At 60.8% G+C, this 23,823-nt stretch overlaps 2 protein-coding genes across 5 annotated transcripts in view; both read right to left on the bottom strand.

Annotated features, from left to right (window-relative positions):
- Positions 1 to 7,034, bottom strand: part of SSH3 (slingshot protein phosphatase 3) — a 34,487-nt gene extending 27,453 nt beyond the window's left edge. The window contains exons 1-3 of one of the 3 annotated variants that reach the window (XM_048853107.2): positions 6,456 to 7,034; positions 2,171 to 2,208; positions 1,250 to 1,415 (exon numbers count right to left, since the gene is read on the bottom strand). In XM_048853107.2, the coding sequence (XP_048709064.2) occupies positions 1,250 to 1,415; positions 2,171 to 2,208; positions 6,456 to 6,464 (213 nt within the window). In that variant the 5' untranslated portion in view covers positions 6,465 to 7,034. Of the gene's footprint in view, positions 1 to 1,249; positions 1,416 to 2,170; positions 2,209 to 4,468; positions 4,627 to 6,455 lie in introns of those variants that run through there. The other 2 variants (XM_048853109.2, XM_048853106.2) reach the window with 2 other exon arrangements.
- A 91-nt stretch (positions 7,035 to 7,125) lies between these two features.
- On the bottom strand, positions 7,126 to 21,376 carry ANKRD13D (ankyrin repeat domain 13D). 2 transcript variants are annotated; one of them, XM_048853110.2, is made up of 15 exons: positions 21,184 to 21,375; positions 18,690 to 18,825; positions 18,125 to 18,249; positions 17,243 to 17,288; positions 16,720 to 16,863; positions 16,122 to 16,311; positions 14,639 to 14,705; positions 14,196 to 14,277; positions 13,092 to 13,153; positions 12,725 to 12,855; positions 12,185 to 12,342; positions 10,875 to 11,039; positions 10,494 to 10,657; positions 10,010 to 10,089; positions 7,126 to 8,272 (listed from the first exon to the last, which is right to left on the bottom strand). In XM_048853110.2, exons 1-15 carry the CDS (start codon positions 21,271 to 21,273, stop codon positions 7,981 to 7,983), a joined length of 1,932 nt encoding a protein of 643 aa, XP_048709067.1. In that variant the 5' UTR covers positions 21,274 to 21,375; the 3' UTR covers positions 7,126 to 7,980. The 2 variants fall into 2 exon arrangements, with proteins under 2 accessions (XP_048709067.1, XP_048709068.1); XM_048853111.2 differs by lacking the exon at positions 16,720 to 16,863 and having other exon boundaries at positions 21,184 to 21,376.
- Between the last annotated feature and the right edge of the window lie 2,447 nt (positions 21,377 to 23,823).

Raw genomic sequence — 23,823 nt, 5'->3', positions numbered from 1 at the left:
GCTGGACTGTGCAGCTGGCTCTGGCTGCCAGCCCAGGAGGTGAGAGCAAGAGCCCTTCAGCCATAAATGGGGAACTGGCTGCTCAGAAATGAAATTCCACAGGCAGGGATCCCCTCCCCCAACAACCTCCATGCTGCACACAGACAGCACCCCACCTTCCCCTGCCCAGCCCTGTCCTCCCCAGCAAGGGGTACTGTGACACCAGGGAGGGGGAGGAGCCTACTTTGCCCAGCCCCGTCCTCCACAGCAAGGGGTGCTGTGACACCAGGGAGGGGGAGAAGCCTACTTTGCCCAGCCCAGCCCTGCGCTTTCCAGCCTGGCATGACATCCTGTACCCTGCCAGTCAGTGGAGCAGCCCACGCGCCGGAGTGGTTAACAATTCTCCAGTCAGGCTGGGCCAGTGCCAGGGACGGGGCGGGGGGAGAGACCAGGCCTGGTATCGCAAACAATGAATAATGCTCATGCAATGGATGGACTTCAGCCCTGAGCCAGCCTGCCAGGGAGGGAGTCTGTGCACACAGGGCTGTGGGGAGTGGGATGCGGGGGGGGGGGGGGGGGGGGAGAGGGTGCTGCAGGAACTGGGCCAGTGCAGTCAGGATGGGGAGGGGCAGCTGCAGCTGGGACTGGGAAGAAGGGAGGGGGCAGGGCAGTGAGGCTCAGGAGAGGGGCAGTAGGAGTGCAGGGAGACACAGGCATGGAGGGCGCAGTCTGCCCCTTCCCCTCCCCACCTACAGTATACATCCTGTTGTTGCTTCCTCCTTGAACACCAGGATCAAACCCACTAGGCTGCTCCAAGCTGTGCTCACCCTCACGCCCAGAGCACTGGCTGGGGACCTTGGCCCCCCGAATGGGAGTGCCAGGACGAGGTGGGGTGGGAGCAATGCATTGTGGGTACACAGAGATAGCTGCTCCTGCAGCACTGGAGCCTGTGTGGCTGGATCGGCCTATTGGGCTAATCTGGGGTAAGGGGTGATGTTGGGGAGATGCTGGACTGGATGGACCCATGTGGCTGATATGGGGCACAGTGGGGGGATGCTGGACTGGATGGGTCCATGGGGCTGATATGGGGCAAGCTGGCAAGGAGGGAGGTGAAGGGAAGTGTTGATCCTGGGCTGGATGGACCCAACGGTTTGATGATCTGATGTGGCAACTGTCCCCATCACCCATCTCCGCTCCCTGTCCCATTGTTTCTGCCCCCTGGTCTGGTCTCTCCTGGAAGCCACCTTGTGCCAGCTGTGCCCCGTCTCACCAGGTGGATGGCGTCCTCTTGCCGCAGCAGCCCCATCATCAGCTGCAGGTGCTGCTCCTGCTGGCTCTGCATTTGGTCCGGGGAGGGCGGGGCTTCTTGCACTGTCTCCAGCTTCTCCTCTTCCTGCAGGAGCAGGGCGGCCCCTTTGACCATGACGAAGCTGTGCCTGGGGGCAGATGGGGAGGGGACATGGGCATGAGACAGAGGAACATCCTGCACCTACAAAGGAAGCCGGCCCCAGGGGAGGGGAGGGACCTACTCTGTCAAATTTGGGCACGCCAGCTTCCACTGAGAAAAAGAAATGAGTTGTAACCCTTAGGGTTGTGAAGACAACTGCCCAGATGTGAGGCGTCTGCCTGAGTCTGCAGGCAGGTGGCTCCTGTGCCTCAGTCTGCAGGCAGGTGGCTCCTGTGCCTCAGCAGCTGTTCAGAGCTTGGCCACTAACAAGCCCCTGGTCAATTTCAGAGCAGGTGATCAGATGCCTGCAGGGGACAGAGGTAAAACTCTCCAGGGGCAGGTTAATTTCACCCTGGGGCTCTGAGCAGATGCAAAGGCTGGGGTGATTCATGGGGGCAGGACTCAAAAGTCAGCAGGGTGAAGAGTGATTGATAGGAACACCCACCCGCTCAGCAGCCTGGATGCTTGGGGGGCCAATATGGGGCACAGTCCCTTCTCCTATCCAGCCGCTATAGGGCAAGACCTTCAAATGCAACAGGCAGGGCCCAGCATGGGAATCCCAGCATCACTTCCTCCTTCCAAACAGCAGGGTGCATGGTCATTGCTCCTCCCTGGTGGGACCCCCTTACCTGCCTCCCATCTCCCGCCAGTGACCAGGGAGCAGGTAGAGGGGGGCTGGGGTTGGGAACCAGCTCCCCTTTGGCTGGGGGGGGGGGGGAGGAGGTTATAGGGATGGCACCTCACCGTCGCTGCAGCTGGCTCCTCCTGGAAAGGTCTTCATCCTGCAAAAGAACCACAGACGGATAGATCAGCCCCAGGTTGGGTGCAGGACTTGCTCCCCTGCAGGGGGTGGGCATGTGGGCTATGACCCCATGGCACTCAGCTGGGGCCAGAGATGAGGTGGTCCCATCTCCCAAACTTCAGCACAGGGTGGGCAGGTCCAGAGCAAGGAATGAGGATGGGGCAACTCCTCCAGCCCTCTGGGGTGTGAGCGGCACCTCAAGCCCCCCAGGAACAAGTTGACACTGCAGGGCCACAGGGAGATTCCTGAGCGGCAGTGCTGGGCAGCAGCTAGTGCCTGCAGATGTCTGAATAGAAGCCGGCCAACTGATCACCCTGCCAGGGGCCCAGTGGTGCCGATGGAGTCTCACACTCTGCCAGCAGAGCTCTCAGTTCAGAGATGGTGGCCTTGTATTGTGTCACCCTTAGTGCCCCAGACCTAAAAACAAGAAGCTGGAGTCAGGGGAGGATCACAGTCCCTGTATCCCATTCTTGAATACGTTCCTTTAAACAACAAGGGAAATTCCCCAGCAAAAAAACTTCGTGAAGGCTGTAAACAAAACAGCAGTGTTGCCAGGCACACGCATGTGCTGGGAGTCTGAAACACAGGCCTGGTTAATCCACCCTGTACCAGGCATTTCTCCAGAGGGTGGGGTGTGCCAAGCCCCCCATGAGAGCAACAGAGCAAGCGGAGCCAGGGATGCCTGGAAAGTCAATGAGGGAGAGCTCCTGGGGGCATGTAGGTGGGGAAGGGGCAGCCTAGGGGGGAACTGCGGACAAAGCAGAGATAGCAGCCCTAGCAGAGGGGAGAGGAGAGAACCCCTGCCCTCAGTGCAGTGCCCCCGTGTCCAAGAAGCATCCTGCAGGAGGACTCCTGCTCAGCTCTGGCAGCCCGCAGGGGTCACCTGACTCCTGCTCCTTCCAGGAGTGGGCACAGAGAGCTGAAGGGACAGCAGGGGAGTGTGGCTGATGTGCCAGAGGAGCCAGGCTTGGCAGCAGGGTCAGGGACTCCTGCACCCTGTGCCCTCTACTCCAATGGAGCCTGGAGCTACTGCAGATCCCTGCAGCCTGCAAGGCACTCGCTTGAGGTCATTTGCTAACACAGGAAGCTGGAGTTCCAAAACCTTGGCTGGGGTTTGCCACCCACTGCCAGGCTGCAACGGGGAAATGGCCACATTCGGGGCAGGCATCACCCTAACACCTCCCACCTATTTGGAGCATCGACTGGGCCATGAGCCCTTTCGGGCATCATCCATAGCCTCAGCCTGTGTATCAGGATCTTTTCGTTCCCTCCTGGGAGCCGGAACGGGTCTAGCAGCCCAGCAACAATTTCCTCTGACATTTTTTAGTGTGGAAAATAAAATTAACAGCATCCCAACCCTTCCTGAGCGGCAACTCCCAGCAGAGTGCATGCAACCAGACACGATGCTCACAAGCCCACACAGCCAGGAGATGGCTGTACAAAGGGAAGCTGGGAGTCCAAATCCTGGCCATGGATCCTGCTTGGGGGAAGGGGGCTGGTTGTATGAATCCTAATGCTAGTGCCTGGGGTGTGGATCCTGCTGGAGGGGGACGGGGGGGGGGTGAATCCTAGCCCTAGTGCCTGGGGTGTGGATCCTGCTGGAGGGGCACTGGGGGGTGAACCCAGGCGCTGGGGCCCTGGAACCCGGTGCACTCAGCGTGACTTTGCAGACTGCAAGACATTAACTGAAGGGGAAGCAGCCTCCTAAGGAAGTGTCCGTTTGTGAAACTTAATGACAAGTCAGTACCGGTGCCTGATAAACCACAGGGCAACACAGGCTACGCAAGGGGAATTAGAGCCAGCCACAGGCACTAGGCACCCATGTGTGATGGCAGCCCTCTTGACACGTGCACTACAGCGCTCCCTGCTGCGAGGGGCTGGGGCAGCCAGACACACCCCACAGCCAGGGCTCCCACCCCGCTCCCAGCAGCGAGAGGCTGGGGCTGGAGCAGCCGGGTACACCCCACAGCCAGCGCTGCAGAGCACTAACCATTCCACAAGCTTCCTTTCCCCAGTCATGGAGCTCGGCAGGGAGCAGAGACAGCCCCAAAGCCGGCGCAGGAACTAGCGCCGAGGCACGGAGAAGATGGGAAGGGAGGAAGGGGAGCCCAGCTGGGGCAGGGGCTGGGTGGACCGGGAGTGGATCAGGGAAGGGGGAGCCCGGCTCGGGGAGTCCAGCTGGCAGGGGTCCCTAGGGAAGTCCGGGCAGCGCTCCCGGCTGGTCCGGGTCAGGCACTCACCTTGCGGCCGGTGGGGGAGCTGTGGCCGCTGCCGGCCGGGGACCTGCGGACGGTGACCAGCGCCATGCGCTCCCCGGCCCACCTGCCACAAACTTCGGGTGCCCCCGGCCGTCCGCCGCCGCCTGGACCAGGAAGAGCCGGGAGGCTGCAGCGCCAGGCGCCTCCCCTGGGGGCGGCTCTTAAAGGGACAGCCCGGCCCCTGGGCTTCCCCGGGCGACTGGGGCCGCCGAGAAGGCGGCGTGGGCTGAGCTGAGCCCCTGCTAGCGTTCCCCAGGGTGGCGCCCCTCAATCCCCACCGTAGCCGCTGATCTCCCAGTCCTGGACTGACCCCCACAGCTCTGCCAGTGCCCCTGTGTCCTGCCCCACAGCCCCCTGCTCTCCCAGCCCTGGGCCCTACCCCACAGCTCTGCCAGTGCCCTGGGTCCTGCCCCATAGCCGCCTGCTCTCCCAGTCCTGACTTGGCCCCCACAGCTTTGCCAGTGCCCCTGGGTCCTGCCCCACAACCCCACCTGGGCTGCCCCCCACAGCTCTGCCACGGGCCCCTCTGTTCTGCCCCACCACCCCCTGCTATCCCAGGCTCCCCAGCCCACGCTCTGTTAATACACCTCAATCCCTGGTAGCCGCTGAACCTGCTATTCCTGTCCTAGGCACTTGCCCCTCCCAATTCCCCAGGCCTGCATGTCCCAGGTGCACAGGGTTTGGAGCCCCAGCAAACCCATTTCCCGGGAACACAGTGCTTTGGAATTTGAAGCCGGATGGGCCAGGGCAGCACCTATCTGTCCCTGCGACATAACATCCTGTTCCCTCCCAGGCAGCAGCTGCCATGGAGGGGGGGGGGGGGTTGCTTTGATTGATCCAGTTCAAGGCCATGTTGACAGCAACTCTTGGGATCTAATCGGGAAAATTGATGGGGAGATGGGAAACATTGCCATGGGGACACAGAACTGGTAGGGACCATCTAGGTGATCATATCCAGTCCCCTGCTCTCCCATGTAACCCCATCATCCTGGTCATATATTTACCAAGATCCACCTTAAAACCAGGCCAGATGTTTGCCCCACTACTCCTAGTGGGAGGTGAACCAGCCCCTCACTCCGCTAGTGGATAGAAACCTTCTAGTTTCCAACCTATTTATTCCTGGCCACTTTCTCCCCCTCCATTCTTGTGCCAACATTGTCCTTTATTTTAAATCGCTCGTCTCCCTCCCTGCTGTATTTATAGAGACAGCCCCACTCCAGCTTTGTTTTGCCGGGCTAAACAAGCCAAACTCTCCCAAGTCTTTTCTTGTCAAACAGGCCCCTGCTCATAGAGTCATTGAAGTGTAGAGCTGGAAAGTGCCATGAGAGGTCATCAGGTCCAGCCCCCGATGCTGGGGCAGGACCAAGTAAACCTAGACCATTCCCAGACAGGGGTTTGTCCCACCTGTTCTTAAAAACCTTCATGATGGAGATATCACAACCTCCCTTGGTAACCTGTTCCAGAGCTGAACTCCCCTTAGAGTTAGAAAGTTTTTCCTTCCATCTAACCTAGATCTCCCTTGCTGCAGATTAAACCCGTTACTTCTCACCCTGCCTTCAGTGGACACACAGAACAATTGATCCCCAGCCTCATTATAACAATCCTTACATATTTGAAGACTTATCAGGTTCTCCCCTCAGGACTAAACGTGCTGTTTTTAACCTTTCCTCCTTTTAAAATCTCTGACCATTTTTGTTGCTCCCCTCTGGCCTCTCTCCAGTTTGCCCACATCCCTCCCAAAGCATGCACCCAGAACTGGACACAGGACTCCAGCTGTGGACTCACTAGAGCTAAGTAGAGCGGGACAGTTACCTCCTGTGTCATACATCCTAGCGACCCTTTTCTCTGCACCAGTTCTGAATTCTTGAACGCAGGTGCCCAGAACTGCGCACGCTACTCCAGATGAGGTCTCACCCGTGCCTTGTACAACAGCACGAATGCTTCCCTACCGGTACAGAAAATACCTCACCTGACACATCCTTGGATTCCATTTGCCTTTTGCACGGCCATATCACATTGGTGGCTCATCGTTATCCTGTGATCCGCTCGTATGTGCAAGTCTTTCTCCTCTGTTCTTTCCAACTGATGAGCACACAATTTAGAGCAGAAATTCTTCTTCCTAAGACATTACTAATGGGATGGGAGTGACAAGAAGGGGGTAAACTAGGGGGTGGACATTGAATTGCAGCTCAGGGATTAATGGAGTTAATGAAAGCCAGTGCAACCACTTGGCCCCTTCTCTAGACTCCCAGGCGCAGAAATCGCTCCCTTGCCCACTGGCATGTGAGCCCTCGAGCAGCGCTCACTGTGCTCTGTCTTAGAAACCACAAGAACCCACCCAGAACAGCAGTGGGCACATAGCCAGGCCTAGCACACCTGGGTGTTTCTGTCCTGTAAAGAAGCAAGATGCAACCAAGCCCCCAGATAAGCAGCAAGGCCTCCCAGTGCCAGCAGGACACGGTGCCCCCTTGGGGATCCCATCTGCATTGGGGGAAGCTGGCCAGAGAGGGACTCCAGAGCGGAGGGAATGCTCCAAGCAGGATGCTGGCTCCATTCCCTCTCTCAGGCAGCTGATGCACCAGTAAAGGCCCAGGCCGAAGGGTGCAACATGCAGAATGAAGGGAGCTGGAGCCAGGGGGTTGGTTGGTTTCTCCTTTTTATTTCATGGTTCCTGCTGCACAGAGGCCCGCACCCAGCCCCTGCGGGTGCCAGGAGCCACCGTTCAACGCAGTTGTTCCCTTTCCAACCTTTGGAGTTGAGTTAAAAAAACAAAACCCACCCTTCGCCCTCCCCATTCTAGAGCTGCAGAGATATAAATAAAATAAATTAAACAGGCAGGAGAGGACATGGCAGCTACACACAGGGGGTTCGGGAGGTGAAACAGAGGACTGAAAATTATTGGCCCTGCTTCTATTTGAGTGCCACATCCCACAGCTCCCATGAATGTAGCATCCCCACCCTAGTCATCTGGTTTCTGGCCCTGCCCCATCATCTCTAACCCCACCCGTTCATTGCCCTCACCTCTATTGCCCACGTGGGCTGACAGGACAGAGTGAGTGTGTCCCAGTTTCAGAATCCCACTACCTCCACCAACATGTATTAAGAGTCCAGTTGGAAACTGCTTTCTCTGTAGCCGAGGGTTCTCCTTAGCCTCTGCCACTCTGTTGCTCCTCCTCTCCTCTGTTCCCTCATTCTTCAGTTTCCTCCTAGCTGTACTAAACTTTCCTCCACCAGGCAGGGGGAATAGAATAACCATAAAAAAAAAAAAAAGAGTCAAATTAAATAAGACCCAAGAGGCAGCGGGACTAAGAGCCCTGGGAAAGGCAGAGGGTGTCTCGTCAAGTCCAGTCCTGCCCCCTGCAAGACAGGGGGTGGGAAATGGGACGGGTACCCCCCTCAAGGTTAAAAATACAACAGCAAAGCCAGGGCACTGGGGAGCCCCTGGGAGTCTTGGGGGAGGCTGGGTTCAGGGCCCCCTGCTGGTAGGAGGGGCATTACTTCTCCGTCAGGGAGAGCTGGAGGATGCGCTGCAGCTCCTCATCCTCCTCACGCCGCCGGCGCTCCTGCTCCTCCTGCTCCCGCGATGACAGCTCCATGGCCAGGCGCAGCTGTTCGTCGAAGCTGGGGTAGGCCGGGGGAGGCAGGGCCGAGGAGGAGGAGCCATTGGTGCTAGGTGCCAGGCTGTCCTCAAGAGGGACGATGCTGTTGTTGCCGTTGCCTCCGCCACCAGACTCAGCTGCAGCCAGGCCCTGCCCCGACTGCAGGAATATGCTCTCCTGGATGGCGCTGGGGGAGAGAGATGCGTGTCAGCAACTGCCCTCACGGTCCTGCCTCCCAAGACCAGCCTCTCCCTCACAGTTGCATCCCTTCTTCACAGCCACTCCCCACACCAACTAGCCCCTCCACAGCCCCACTCCCAGCAAGCAGCACCTGCCTCTCACAGCCCCGTCCCCCTACCAACCAGCCCCTCCCTCACAGCACAGCCCCCATGACCAGCCTCTCCCTCACAGCTCTGCCCCTTCTTCTCAGCCACACCCCCCACCAACCAGCCTCTCCTTCATAGCCCCACCCTCACCAACCAGCATCTGCCTCTGACAATCCCATCACGCCACCAACCAGCACCTGCCCCCATCAACTAGCCCCTCCCTCACAGCCCCGCCCCCACCAACTAGCCCTTCCCTCACAGCCCTATCCTTTCTCCATTGCCATGCTCCCCACCAACCAGAACCTGCCTCTCACAGCCCTGCCCCCACCGACCAGCACCTGCCTCTCAGTCCCATCCCCTCCCTCACAGCCCCCCCCACAGCCCTGTCCCCCACCAACCAGCCCCTCCCTCACAGCACCGCTCCCCATGACCAACCTCTCCCTCACCGACCAGCCCCTCCCTCACAGCCCCGCCCCCCCTCACAGCCCCGCCCCCACCCACCAGCCCTTCCCCTCACAGCCCCGCCCCCACCAAGTCACCCCTCCCTCACAGCCCCCCTCCAACTAGCCTCTCCCACACAGTCCTTAGCCCCTCCCTCACAGCTCTTCCCCCACCAACCAGGAACTGCCTCTCCCAGTCCCATCCCATCCCCTCACTGACCAGCACCTGCCTCTCACAGCCCCGCCACCGTCCAGCAGGACCGTCCTTACCCATACACAAAGTACACAGCTGCGTAGGGCACCAAGAAATTTGGGGCACCAAATTTCCTGGTGCCCGGCGCAGCTATGTGCTTCTCCAGCCCCTGCTCCGGCTCTTGTGCAGGGCCTCCGCCTCTGCTCTACCCCGCCTCTCCCCAGTCCTGCCCTCACTCCCCTGAAGATTGCATCCGGGAGCCGGGGAGGACGACAGCTTGGGGCCCCAGGCCTCCGCGGACGGGAGCAGGGGGGCTGGCACTAGGCCTCCACGGGGGGAGGGGGCTGTGTGGGGCCCCAGGCCTCTGTGGGAGACAGGGGCTGGCCACTGCGGGAAGTGGAGTGACCCAGCCCCAGCCTGCTCCGCTCCCCTGGCTCCCAGACTTGGGGGGAACACCCCCCAGCACTCGCCGGCAGCACGGCTGAAAGCCAGGGGAGCGGAGCAGGCTGGGGCCAGGTCATTCCACTTCCTGCAGGAAGTGGCCAGCCCCCCCCCCCCATCCCGTGGAGGCCTGGGGTGAGGCCCACACAGCCTCCCCCGCCCCGCTTCCGCCTGTGGCTGCATAAGACACCAGAAGAGCTAGGGACGGACCTGCCGACCAGCCCCTCAGTCACAGCCCTGTCCCCACCCACCAACACCTGCATCTCACAGCCCCACCTGCCACCCACTTCCACACAGCCCTGCCCCCACCAACTAGCCCCTCCCTCACAGCCCCACCCCCCCACCAACCAACACCTGCCTCTCACAGCCCCACCCCCGACCACCTCACAGCCCCACCCACACTGACCAGCCCCTGCCTCACCCTGCCAGCCCAGAGAATGGCTGTGTGGGAGGCCAGGGATGGAAGGTAGGGGCCTGCTGCCCATGGAGGCCTGGCATGAATCTTGTCTCACCCCAGCACTTACCGCTCCAGCTGCAACTCCTCATCATAGGAAGGGGGGTTGGAGCCTGGGCGCGTGTTGGTCAGCGCCTCCCAGATAGTCACCTGCAGTCCAGGGCACCAATCAGAACACGGGAATATTCCCCTCCCTGACTGAATCAGAGACCCCAAATCCCACACCCCTGAACCAGCCAGACAGCTCCCCACATCAACCGGACAGGAACAAAAGTAGGGAGCTGGCATGCCCTGGAGAAGAAAGGCCCTGTCCCCCATTCCAGGTCCCCCTGAGCCAGCCAGTGCCCCCTAGAGGAGAAAGGCCCCACGTCCCATTCGCTGCCCCTCTGAGCCCACCAGTCCCCTCACCCTGGGGCCGAATCAGAGCCAGTGCCCCACGTGGGGAGAGGCCCCATGTCCCATTCCCTGCCCCCCCTAAGCCCATCAGTCCCCCTACCCTAAGGCCGGATTGGAGCTGGCGCCCTGAGAGGGAAAAGTCCCGGCCCGGATCTCACCTGGTCAGTCTCGGTGCCAGCATCGAGCAGGCTCTGCTGGATGGCAAACTGCAGCAGGTCGTCATCCTCGTCCCGCATGGGCTCGTTGCGGCCAGCGCCCAGCATAGCGTAGCCCTGTGGCACCTCGAACACCACCGGGTCCACCTCGCAGGGGAACGGGAATACTGGGGAAAGGGGGAGGGGTGAGAGTGGGGGGTCCCATACCCTACTGGGATCACAGACACACTGCTCCACCCGTAGGAGTCTGCCCTGCCCAGAGAGACACCCATCCCACACACACACTGCCTTGGCCCTCGACCCCATGGAGACTGGGGTCATTGTGGAATTTGCAGTGAGATGCCTGGTGTGCACAGCCCCCCAGCCCCTTGCAGGTTCCCCTACCTTTGGGGTTGGGGGGCGCCTCTGCCCCTGCAGCTGGCTCTCTGGCGTCCCCTGGAGACGAGCTGGGGGCAGGGCCGCAGACCCGCACGGAGCTCAACGACTCATCACACCCGCACAGGTTGCTGAAGGTGATTCGTGCATTGAGCACATGGAAGAGGGGGATCTCTGGTGTGTATGTGTGTGTGTGTGTGTGTGTGTATGAACATGACAGCGTGAGACACTGGGAGCAACAGATGGTACAGCCCCCAGGCATGCCCCTCGCCCATCAGCCCCCCCACCCCAGCTCCCCATGGCCCCCAGCCACCCCTTCCTGTCATGATCCCTGCTGCACCTCCCTTGCCCCATAACCACCCCTCCCCAGCTCCCCTATCCTCCCCAGCCCCCCGGCCCAGTTCCCTACAGCCCCCAGCCACGCCTCCCCCTCATGATCCCTGCCGTACCTCCCCTGCCCCTCAGACTCCCCTCCCCATCTCCCCCACTCTCTCTGGCTCCCAGCCTCCCTCCCACTCAGGATACCTGCTGCCCCTCCCCAGCTCCCCCATCCTCTCCGGCCCCCAGCCCCCCCGGCCCAGCTCCCTACAGCCCTCAGACACCCCTCCTTGCTCATGATCCCTGCCGCACCTCCCCCGCCCCTCAGACCCTCATCCCCAGTTGCCCTATCCTCCCTGGCCCCCAGACCCCACTGCTCTCATGATCCCTGCCACCCCTCCCCACCTCCCCCAGCCACCCCAGCCCAGCACCTCACAACCCCAGCCACCTCTCCCCCTCATGATCCCTGCCACACCTCCTCTGCCCCTCAGACCCCCCCCCAGCTCCCCCATCCTCCAGTCCCCCTCGTGATCCCTGCTGCCCCTCCCCTGCCCCATAATCACCCCTCTCCAGCTCCCCCATTCTCCCCAACCCAGCTCCCCATGGCCCCCAGCCACCTGTCCCCATCATGATCCCTGCCACTCCTTGCCCATCATGCCAGTCACCCTTCTCCATGGTCCTTGCACCCCTCCCAACTCCCCTGCCCCCAATCCCTGCCACTCCACTCCAACTCCCCCCTACTCTGGGGTACCCCTGCCAACCCTCATCCCCCCCACAATTGGCCCTCATTTCCCCCAATTCCCACCACATCTCCAGCCATCCCTGTGCCCCTCAGACTCCCCAGATACTAGCCATTCCTTCCCCTCCACCCATCCCCTGCCCACCTCTATTGCTCTCCAAATCCAGCCAGGCCACTCCCCATCAGATCTGCCACCTTCTCTCCCTCACCACTGCCCCTCCCCTGTTTGCAGCCCTGCCCCTTCCCCAAAAGCCCCACTCACCGATTTTGACAGGGAATCCAGGCGGCAGCTTGAGGGTGATGAAATCACGCAGCTTGGCGAAGTGGGCATTGCTGATGGCCATGAGGTCAATTATGGGCGTCACCTGCTCCACCAGTGACAGGGGGTGATCCTCACATAGCCACAGCGTGGCCTTGAACCTGTCATGGCCGGGGGAGCATCACAACCAGTTGCCCCAGCCCCTCTTCCTGCACAGCACTGGCTACGCAGAGCAAGGGACCAGGCCTGGCGCCCTTTAGGGGCAAGCACTCAACATTGTTGTCCCAGATACCTGGGTCCCATTCCTTGTCCTGGCCTCTCCTTCACTCTGGGAGCAGGGAGCTGCAGGAACTTCTAGGGGTGAACACCTGCCCTGCCATCCCAGACACCTGGATCCCATTCTCTGGCAGAGGGGAGCTAGAATTAGGGTGGATTTTCCATGCCCCACAGTATCACTGGCTGAGAGTGCAGAGCGACTCTTTCCGCTCCTCTAGCGCATTCTCCCACTCTGCTGTCATCCCAGACCCCAACCCTGCACCTCACCTCTGCACTTTGTTGGACATCTCAATAGGGCGGCCAATGTTGCGGGCCTCCAGGTTGAAGCTGGGGTCAAAGTACTCCTCCGGGGTGATGGCCGTGGGGTTGGTGAGGGTGGCGGACTGCAGCACGGGGGCCTGGAGGGGGCAGGCATGAGGAGGGGGAATCAGATCCCCGATTCACGTGCTCTCTAGCTGTGCTCCTTGTGCTGAATTCCCCCTCGCTTGCTGTATTCCCCCCACCCCTAACCCTCAAACAGCCCCATCTCCAGATTCTACCCTCGTGGCTGGGAACGTGACACCTCTGCCCTGATCCCTGCCACACCAGACGCGTGTCTCGAGTTCCCAGAGCAGATGGGGGGCCCGTCACTCACCCCGTTGTGGGAGGCATGCTGCTGGGCGATCCCCAGGAAGGACTGGAAGGGTGTCTTGGAGCCTATGGGGTGGGTGGGAGTAGGTTAGACTCAAAGACCTCCCTAGAGTGTATGAATTCCCTCCCACACCTCCCCCACCCCTGAGGAAACACCCACCACACTCATTCTGTGCCCTGGGGTACAGGCTAGGGCCAATCAGCTAATCGGCTAGGGCCAATCAGATCTGATGTGGGTGTGGATACAGAATGCTCAGCATGGGGGGCAGCTTACACAAGTGCTCGGGGGGTGGGGCCTGAGCCATGATGGACAGGTGGAGAGATGGGCTGTTGTCTGTGGGGTAGTGACTGGAGGGGAGGGATGGGTGTGGTACTGTAACGGGAGGATCAGGGCATGGGGCCAGGCCCTTGTAGGTGGGTGCTGTGATTGGAAGGTCTGTCAAAAGGGGAAGTACAGGGCACAGTGGGTCGGTATGTCAGAGGGGGAGGGTTGGGGTGCTGTGATTGGATGTCCAGAGTGGGTATATCAGAGTGGGAGGGGGCCGTCTGAACAGAGGGCTGGGGCCAGGGTGGACAGTCGCAGGGGAAGGGGTGCTGTGCTAGGGTGGCAAAATGTCCGGTTTTCGACTGGAAAGTCCGACTGAAATGGGGACCTGACAGTGTCTGGTCAGATCTACTGACTGGACACCCAATGTCCAGTTACTTCGGGTGTGGGAGGTGGAGAGGCATTGGCTCATCACCTGCTCCAGCCCCACTCAGCCACGGCCACCTCCTGCCTTCATCGGGCAGCTGCAGCTCCCAGCCCTGGCTCCGCAGGCAAGCCCATCCTGACCCGGGAAGTGGGAGGGGAAAAGCAGCGAGCAACAGGGATGAAGGGGGGGGAAGGAGTAGGGGGGGCCCCTCAGGGGAAGAGGCAGGGCAGGGGAGGTTCCGGCACTCCTGCTGGAGTATCCAGCTTTTGAATATTAGCAAGTTGGCAATCCTATGCTGTTCGTGTGTGTGGATCTGGCACTGTGATTGGATGTCCAGGGTCGGTGTGTCAGAGGGGAAGGGGGCGGGTCATTGCAGACTGCATGTTCTGATTGGTTGGCTAGGGACAGCGTGTTACCTTTGGTGCGGGACTTGTCCTGGTCCGATAGGTGCTCGGTTCTTGTTTTAGTGATGAGCTCCACGTTGCTGGCGCTGTAAACCTGCCAGGACATGGGGCGCAAATCAGTTTTCCCAGCCCCCCCGGCCCACCCATGAGCTACTCCCCAGAGGGGTGAGCACCTTGTGCTGCCATCCTGGACACCTGAGTCCCATTTGCTAGTTTGGTGTCTCTAGTACATGCGGTCGTACGAGACCCATATCGGTAATCACCTCCTCCTGCTCCTAGACACCTGGGTCCCATTCCCCATCCTAGTCTCTCCTCCCTCGGGGAACTGTGAGCTATGAAGCCCCTACAAGCAAGGACTTCACACTGCCATCCCAGAGGTCTGGGTCCCACCCCATCCCAGTCTTCCCCTCCCAGTTAAGGTTCCCATCCCCTGCACCCCCAGGATGGGGATTTACCTTGGCTTCATAGCCACTGATCACTTCCATCTTCTCCGAGCGCCAGCCCCAGATCCCAGACTTATTCCTGCCAAGATGGGAATGGCCGGGTCAGATGCTGCGTTCCTCCACTTCTGCCTCAGCCTGCCCTAGACAGACCTCTCCCCTCCCCCATATGCCCCAATGCCTGGCTGCGTCTCCCCCAGGCTCCCTCCAGTCAGGAGCTGCTCAAGCCCAGCTCTGCTCCTCCCTGGCACCTCCTTTCAGTGTCTAGGTGTGAGTAGGGCTGCTGCACAAGAGCTGCAGGCACGTGCACCTCCCAGCCCTGGCTCTGCTCTCCAACCCCAAGGGCAGGCATGGTGCTGAAGGACAAGATGCCCAAGGAAAGGCCTGGTCACCCCTCAACCCTGCTCACTAGCATGAGCAGTCATATGAGGGTCTGTCACATGCACATCCCCCCACCCTGCTACTAGTACATGCAGTTGTATGAGGGTCCATCGCACATGCGGACCCCCCGTCCCACTCACTAGAGCACACACAATTGTGTCCATCACACACGCAGATCCCCTGCCCTGCTCACTAGCACACACAATCATATGAAGGCCTATTGCATATACGGACTGCCTGCCCCCTTCACATGCGGACCCCCCCTTCCCCACTCACTAGCACATGTGGTCATACGAGAGCCCATTGCACATGTGGACTCCTGCCCCATCCCACTCACTAGCGCACACTATAGTGCCCATCACACACGCAGATTACACCTCGCTCACTAGCACATGTGGTCATACGAGAGCCCACTGCACATGTGGACCCCCTGCCTCTCTCACTAGCACACACGGTTGTACAAGGGTCCGTTGTACATGAAGACACCCCCATCCCACTCACTAGCACATGTGGTCACATGAATGCCTGTTGCACATGTGGATTCCTCTGTCCCTCTCACTAGCACATGCAGTTGTATGAGGATCCCCTGCCTATCTCACTAATACGCATGGTTGTTTAAGGGCCTGTCACACACATAGACTATCCCCCCACCCCACGCTCACTAGGACACATGGTCGTACAAGGGCCCGTCACACATGTGGATCCCCTGCCCTGCTCACTAGCACATGCGGTCGCACAAGAGCCCATCACACATGTGGATCCCCTGCCCAGCTCACTACCACACGTGGTCGTACAAGGGCCCATCACACACATGGATCCACTGCCCCGCTCACCATTTGAGACCACACAAATGTCAGTTGTGCCCATCCCCCCTCCCCCACTGTCCACAGCCTCTAGCACAAGCACATCTTATGCACAGCCACCTCACCCACCACCTGTGCACTACTCGCATGCTCCTCCTTCACTAGCCTCCCTCCCCAGTCATGTACTCCCCCACCTCCCTCATGGATGTCCTCGTGCACCCTGCCTCCCACACTCGCTCCCCTCTCAGAGGCCCGCTCCCATGCGGTCAGCCTGCATGAATACCCCCCACGCATGCCTCCACTCCCCAGCTCACCGCTCGAAGGCGATGTTCTTGGTGTCGAGGTGGGTGGAGACGATGGGCGAGGTCAGCCGGCTGGCCACATGCTCCTCGGTGGGCTGCATGGCAGCCAGCATCAGCTCCGGCTCGTGCAGGGCCAGCGACAGCGTCTCTGTGTAGACCACCTGCTTGTCGTGATCCACCTCCATCACCACGGCGCCCTCCTCTGGCCGGGGGAGAAGGGACATATCAGTGCCACAGCCGCACACCACCCGTGGCTGGGCTGGAGGTGCCATGGTGATGTCGCCTCAGCCTCCCTCCAGGATCCTCTGGGACTCTAGGTGCAGGCGGACTGCTTCCCTGGCCCTTCCCAGCAGCCATATCCCAATGGAGCACCAACTCCCTTTGGCGGTGACCCCATTCCCCTCCCTGGGGCTGGGCCAGCTGGGGTCTCAGTCCCATCTCTGGGAGCCCCTCATGTGGGGGAGTGGAAAGAGGCCCAGCTCTACTACTCAGCCAGATCGGGGAGGTGCATCCTGCACAGACATCCAGAGGGAGCAGAGCCCAATTCCCCCAGGGGCACAGGAACGGGGTGGGGGCCCTGCCACCCGGGGAGGCTGGGGGCATCTCTGACCTTCCCCCTTGAAGATATAGCTGCGCCGCCCGCGCTGCCAGGTCATGTGCTCAAAGCCCAGCAGGGTGGTGTCAACCCGCAGGCTCTCGCCACGCTTCCACACCCGGTACACGTCGCTTGGGCACACCTTGGAGACCAGGGGCACTGTGGGGGAGGGACAGAGAGTGAGCAGGGGAGGGGCGTGGCAGTGGAAGCAGCTGCCCCACCTGCATGCTGACAGCCCAGCCCTGCGCCCCGCTGGGGAGGGTCTGTGTCCACGTGCCTGCAGTTCCTCCTCCCAGCCACCGGGAACTTCAGTATGGGGCTGGGCTTCACACTGCCAGGCAGTGCTCCCTCACCCCAAACCCCCACCCTAAAAGGAAGGCACCAGCTGCTGGCAGATCAGGGCAGGATAGGGGCTGGGTGGGCACAATGACCAAGGGGCTCTAGTCTCCCCCCTCCATGTAGCTGGATAGCCCTGGTATCTGGCACTGGGGAAGGCAACTGGGGGTGTCCTGCTGTGAGCCCCCAGGGACGGACTCACCCCAGCTGGTGAACTCCCACTTCATCTCTACGTAGAAATCAGGGGCCTGGAAGAGAGGAGACAGCAAAGGGATGAGATCAGGTTGAGGGAGATCAGGGTCTGCGGGGAGGGGGGAATCCCTGCAGAGATTGGGGTCTGGGAGATCATAGGGGGATTCCCTGCAGTGATCAGATCGGGGAGAGGCAGGGGAAGAGGGATCCGGATCTGGAGATGAGGGGAATTCCCTGACCTGATGGGGGGTGGGGGGTAAGAACAGGATCCCAGGGGAAGTGAGGGGATCCCAGCAGAGATCCTGGGGGACAGATCTCAGACTGGGAAATCCCCAGGGCTGGGTGAGATCCGAGGTGTGCTCCTGTCCAAGATCCTGGGGGATCCCAGATGCATCCCCAGAGGGGCAGCAGGAGGATCCATTGCACTGTGGGTGCCCAGGGCTTAGCTTTCAGGGAGCACCTAGGGGCTGGCAGGGCGAGGGTGCCAGAGGAATGGGGTCCCAGGGAGGGGGCATCTGTACCCCAGGGCAGCAGTGCCAGGGGGCTGGGGTTCTGGGGGAGGTCTATTCTCCAGGGTGAGGATGGCAGGAGGCTGGGGTCCCGTGGGGGTGGGGGGGGCTTGTACTCCAGGGCGGGGGTGCCAGGGGCTGGGTTCCCAGGGTGTGTGTATCTGTACCCCAGGACAGGGCTGGCAGGCGGCTGGGGTCCCAGGGGCTCTGTACCCCACAGCGGGGGTCCCGGGGCGGTCTGTACCCCACGGCAGGAGTGCCAAGGGCCTGGGGTCCCGGGGGAGGTGTCTGTACCCCAGAATGGGGGTGCCAGGGGGCTGGGGTCCCGGGTGGGTGTCTGTACCCCAGGGCAAAGCTGGCTGGGGGCACACGCACACACTGACCCTGCGCAGTTTGTTGAGCAGCTCGGGGATGCCAGCCAGGCGGTTAGTGGCACGCTGGTAGTCACGATATTGGAGCACCAGCTGCACCATCTCAGGGTCCCCAGTGCTGACGGCCTCCTGCAGGACTGGGGGCGGGATGGCAGGAGAGGGGGAGTAGAGAGGGAGCAACACGGAGCCATCAGGTGCAGGGCACTGCCTGTCCCCCCTGCACACTGGCATCCAAGCCAGCTCCCTCCCCTGCACACACCCCTGGGCATGGCCAGCACCAACCCATTGCCCTGGGCAGGCAAAGCCAGGTACCCAACAGCACAACACAGGACCCTTTGCTGGCAAAGTCCAGGTCTGAATGCCAGGTTCAGGGGCACCAGCCCCGAGGAGCATGGCAGAGGGGAGGCCAAGACTCCAGCTGAGACCTCCAGCAGCTGGTGGGGGAGAAATTCCGTGCCATAGGGCAGGAGCCATGCAGCAGAGGGGCTGGCACCAGAGCCGCCCGACTCCCCATATCTGCCCCCCCAGCTCCCAATACCTGCCCTCCCCCAGCTCCATGTGCTCCCCCTGCCAGTACCTGTCCAGCCATTGGCATTCTCCCTGCCCACGTTGGCGTTGTGCCGTAGCAGCACCCGGGCCGACTCAAGGTTGCCCAGCGACACGGCCAGCTCCAGGGGCGTGCGGCCCCGTGGGTCGATCAACTCAATATCGTGCTGAACGGGAACCGCAGGGTCAACAGCTGTACACCCCCAACTCCCCAATGGGCTAAGCTAGGGCCCCAAATGTACCACTGCTGTTCTGGAGGCCTGGGTCCCATTCACCATCCTGGGCTCTGGCCTCTCTGCTGGGGCTGGAAGCTGTTGGGCCTCTATGGATGAACACCCCCACTGCCATCCCGGACTCCTGGGTCCCATTCCTGCCTGCCCCCTTCCCCCACAAGGGGACTCTCCTGCCCAGCTCCTCAGCCTCACTTATGCACAGAGGTGCCCCTCCCATGGCAGTGAGGGGACGCTGGGGTGCCTTGTCCTGCCCCCTTCCCCTATGGCTCCTCCCAACTTCTTGTCAAGCTCCTGACTGTGGTTTTAGTGGGCTGCAGGCAGATATGGGTCATGGGGGGTGCTGAGGGCAGGGGATGTCAGTTTATGCCCCGAGATCACTCTCCAGAGCCCAGTGCTGGTTGGGCTATGGGTTGGGTTGGGGTGGATCCCACACCTGCCCTGTGAGCAGATCACACTCCAGTGCCTGGTACCAGTTGGGGAATGTGGGGACCTAGTGAGAGGGATTGGGGCAGGGGGAGCTGATTGGGAAGTAAGAGCCAGGGGCTGCCCAGGTGCTGCTTGCTCTCCAGTACCTGGTGCCATTTGGAGTGATGCTGGTGGAGAGGGAGGGGGCAGGTGGAGGGAAAGAGGAACCAGGGGAACCTGGGGTGGGGGGTACCTGGTGGGATGGATGCTGGGTAGAGGCGTCAGGTGGAGGAATGGAGGGTGGGGGTACCAGGGTCAGGGTATATAATGGGGCAATGATAGGGGTAGGATTAAGAGGGTACCTGGTACAGATAATGGGGTGAGGATGTGGGGTGACTCCTCGATGGGGGTACTGGGGGGTACCGGAAGGAGGGGATTAGGGGTAACTAGCGAGGGTACCAAAGTGGAAAGGATAGAGGTCCTGGTGTGGGGTACCAGATGAAAGGATGGAGGATGGGGGCTACCCAGAGGGGTGAGTAGAGAGGGTATTGGGTTGGGGTACCAGAGTGGAGAAATGGAGAGTGGGGATCCTGGGTAGAGGAATGGGGATTAGGGGGTCCCCGGGTTTAGGGGGTACCCAGTGGGGGGATATGGGATTAGGGGACACCTGGGGAGTGGTGATGCAGGGTTAGTGGGATGCTGGATTGAGGTTCAGGGGTGGGGGGTACCTAGTGTAGGAATAGGAGTTAGTAGGGGATGCTCAGTGATGTGTGTGCGCGCGCCAGAGTGGGATATCCCAAGTGGGTTACGGGGTACCTATGGTGGGGGTTCCTGATGGGGTGGGGGAAGTCCCAGGGGTCCCCATGGAGGGAGCCACAGGGGAGGGGTGTGCTCAGTGGGTTGAGGGTCCTGGGAGGAGTTAGTGGGTCCCTGTGGTGGGGCTACCCATGGGGGGGTGGGGTGCCCTGGGGTCCCAGCAGTGTGGAGTTCCAAGTGCGCCTGGTGGGGTGAGAGGTCCTGAGGGGTGCCTGGTAGGGTGGGGCTCCTGGTGGGATTAGGGGGTCCCAGAAGTGCCTGATGGGTGGGGTTCCCCAGGGGTGGCTGCAGCAGGGTAGGGATGCCCAGTGGAGTGGGGGATTCTGCAGAGTCCCAACAGAATGGGGGGTCCTGGGGGTATAGGGGTTGCCAGGTGACCAGTACCCAGCAGACTGGCAGGGTGCTTGCTGGGACGGGGGTCAGTGGAATGGGGAGTGCTTCGCGGGATGGAGGTCCTGGGGTGGAGAGTGCTGGGGAGTCAAGGAATGGCTGGTGCCTGGTGGGGTGGAGAATGCAAGGGGGTCCAGGGTGGGGTTGGGGGTGGGGGGTTGGAGGAATAGGGATTCACCCAGCAGGGTGTGGGTGCCTGCAATGTGTTGCCCAGGGGTGCCTGGTAGGGTAGTGGGTGCTGGAGTGAGGGGTTCTGGTGGTGTCACAATGGGATAGGGGGATTCTGGGAGCTTAGGGGATCCCATAGTGCTTGGAGGGATGTGGGGGGTCCTGGTGGGGTGGGATAAGTCCTGGGGAGAGTTCCAGGGGTGCTGGGCAAAGCTGGGTAGGGAGTCCCAGGGGTGCCCAGCAGAGTGGGGGGTATCCCAGGGCTAGTGGAGCAGGGGGGTTCTAGGGGTGCCTGGTGGGGTGAGGGGATCCCGGGGGGTCCAGGAGTGCACAGCAGAGCGGGGGGATCCCCAGGGGTACCAGTAGGGTCCGGTGGGATGTCCCAGGGAGCTTCCCGCGGGTGCCCGGCGGGGTGGGGGTTCCAGAGAGGGTCCCGCGTGGTGGGGTGGGGGGTACCGGAGAGGGTCCCGCGAGTGCCCGGCGGGATGGGGAAAATCCCGGGGGGTCCCGCACCTGCCCAGTGCGTAGCTCGCTCTCCAGCGCCTGGTGCCGGTTGTGCCAGGCCAGCAGGTGCAGCGGGAAGGCGTCTCCGGCCCGGGCCATCCCGTCACCATGTCCCCAGCCCGGCCGAGGCTGCGGCTGCCCTGCGCGGCGCTGGCGGCTCCGGGCGGCGGACGCGGGGCCTGGCCCGGAATCGCTGCAGCGGCCGGGGGCGGTGGGGCGGAGCGCGGCGCGTCGCTGGGCGGAGCGCGGCGGGCGGCCTCGCTGGGCCCTGGCGCCCCCGACCCGGCTCCGCCCGAGCCCTACACCGCCCCGGGGGGCCGCCCCGCACCTGCCCCCCAGCTTACTGCCCGCGGGGGAGTCTCAACCCTGCCCCGCTGCACCCCAACTACCCCCCCTTGGGGCATCTCAGCCCTGCCCCGCTGCACCCTAACTACCCCCTTGGGGCATCTCAGCCCTGCCCAGCCATAGATTAACTGGCCCCGTTGGGGCATTTTAGCCCAGCCCCCTGCATCTTAACTGCCCTCCTTTGGGGCATCTGATCCCTGTTCCCTTCCACTGAGGCCACCTTAGCTCTGCCCGCCTCCTGCATTTTAACTGCCCCCCTCCATGGGCCACCTGTCTCCCCTGCATCTTAACTGTCCCCCTTGTGGCATCTTAGCCCTGCCTGCCCCATAGGTCACCTGAGCCGCCCCCTGTGATAAGGCCCTGATAATAATACCTTATTGTACTGTGGAAGCACACAGTATGCGTCTACACTCCAAAGTGGAGGTGCAATTGTGGTAGCCATGTTAGTCTGTAGCCACAAAAACAACCAGGAGTCCGGTGGCACCTTAAAGACTAACAGATTGATTTGGGCATAAGCTTTTGTGGGTAAAAAACCCACTTTTTCAGATGCATGGAGTCTTGGCCATAGCAGGACTCTTGGCACCTGCAGCCTGTACTCAGGCTCCAGCACAGGCTGGTATTGGGGTGGCTAGCCCAAACCGCCATATCATTATGGCTTTTCTTCCCTACCCCGGCTAGTTTAGGGCTAGCACAGATCTGCCACCTCCACTGGCTGTAACACTGTACCCTGTGACTGTCAGCTCTCTGAGGCAGGGACTGTGTTCTGTGTGTACAGCACCTAGCACAACAGGGGTCCTGCTACACTGCTGGGCTCTTATGCTACTACCATGCAAATAAATACCTGCAGCCTTACCGCTGCCCCTATGGGTGGAATGTAGTTTCCAGTGAAATCAGCCTCAAATTGGCTCATCCCCTTTTTGCAGCACTGTTCATCTTGACCGACCAGAAAGTCCTTTAACCAGCTACATAGCATGAGGGTGGAATTGCTTAATCCAGCAGCACTAAGATGCAGCTTCTTCTGGGGCATGGTGCAGTAGCTGTTTACACTGGGATCCCTCACCTGGTGCTGAGATGCAGGTGCCTCTGGAGTGGGATGCAGCTGCTCTATATGTAAGTAATACCAGGCACTGTGATGTATCCATCCCTGGGGTGGGATGCAGTGGCTGTATATATAACTAAAACCAGGCACTAAGATGCAGCCATATATATATATAAATAATACCCAAAATGGAGATGCAGCCACCTCTGGGGTGGGATGCAGCAGCCATATTTATAAGCATTACCCAACAATGAGATGCAGTCACCTCTGGGGTGAGCCATAGTGGCAGTTTAAAAGACCAGGGCAACCCCCATCACAAGAATCTGGCTAGCAGGAATGGTTACATTTTGCTCTGGTTGCTTCCCACCCATACACCTCAGCCTGGGAGCTTGCTGAGGCATCTCCCAATTTGGGGTCCTGCATTCGCGGCAAGCCCGGGACTTGGCTACCCTGGGCATCCTGGCTGCTTGAGGCCAGCTTGGAGGATCTTAGGGAGGCTGGGTCAGTTGCTGTGATGCAAGCCCTGCTGCCATCTGTGCTTCCTGTTTGCAGGCAGAGCTGGTTTGGCACGAGGGCATCTGGATCTGGGGAGGTGCCCCCCCCCCACAGGGTACAGGGCACCACGTTCTGCAGGGATAATGAGAGGTTAGGAAAGGCAGTGATGGTGAATCATGGGGAATGCCGACGAAGGAATGCAGGGAGGCAGGCTGGAGTCAGTCAAGCTGGCTGGGAAGCCAGGATGATGAACTTGCTTCTCCCCAAACGTGCCAGGGATCTTTACCCACCACAAGGCGCACAAGGCACAGATTGGTTAGGCATGAGAAAGACACCCCCCCCCCTCCCCCAGAGCATGGCAGTCTGCAGGTACTTTGGGGTCAGCACTGACTGCAAGGGGACAAAATGCCCTCAACTGAGTCCCCACCCTGCTCCCTTCAGCACAGCACAGCACCTCCTAGTGCCAGCCCTGCCTGTCTACTGCCAGCGCTGGAGAAGGGGATAACACTGCCTGGTTGTTTTCTTGTTCTATTACAGCTGGTTAAATCCACCTCTCAGCTGGAACGTCCCTCCCCCATTCAGCATCTTGGAGCCACTGTTTGCCTTGAAGCGAATCCCTCAGGAGGAAATAGTGGCAGGACAAGGGCCCAGCAGCTTCTGAAACTGAACACAGGCCTGGGGCTTGGGGAGAACAGGGAGAATCTCCAGTGGTGGGGAGCAGCATAGGATCTCTGACACACAGCCCTGCAGTTCCCATTCCAGCCAGGCAT

This window comes from Caretta caretta, chromosome 6 (assembly GCF_965140235.1).
Source record: "Caretta caretta isolate rCarCar2 chromosome 6, rCarCar1.hap1, whole genome shotgun sequence".
Classification (NCBI taxonomy): domain Eukaryota; kingdom Metazoa; phylum Chordata; order Testudines; family Cheloniidae; genus Caretta; species Caretta caretta.
This window is presented reverse-complemented; position numbering and strand designations above follow the sequence as displayed.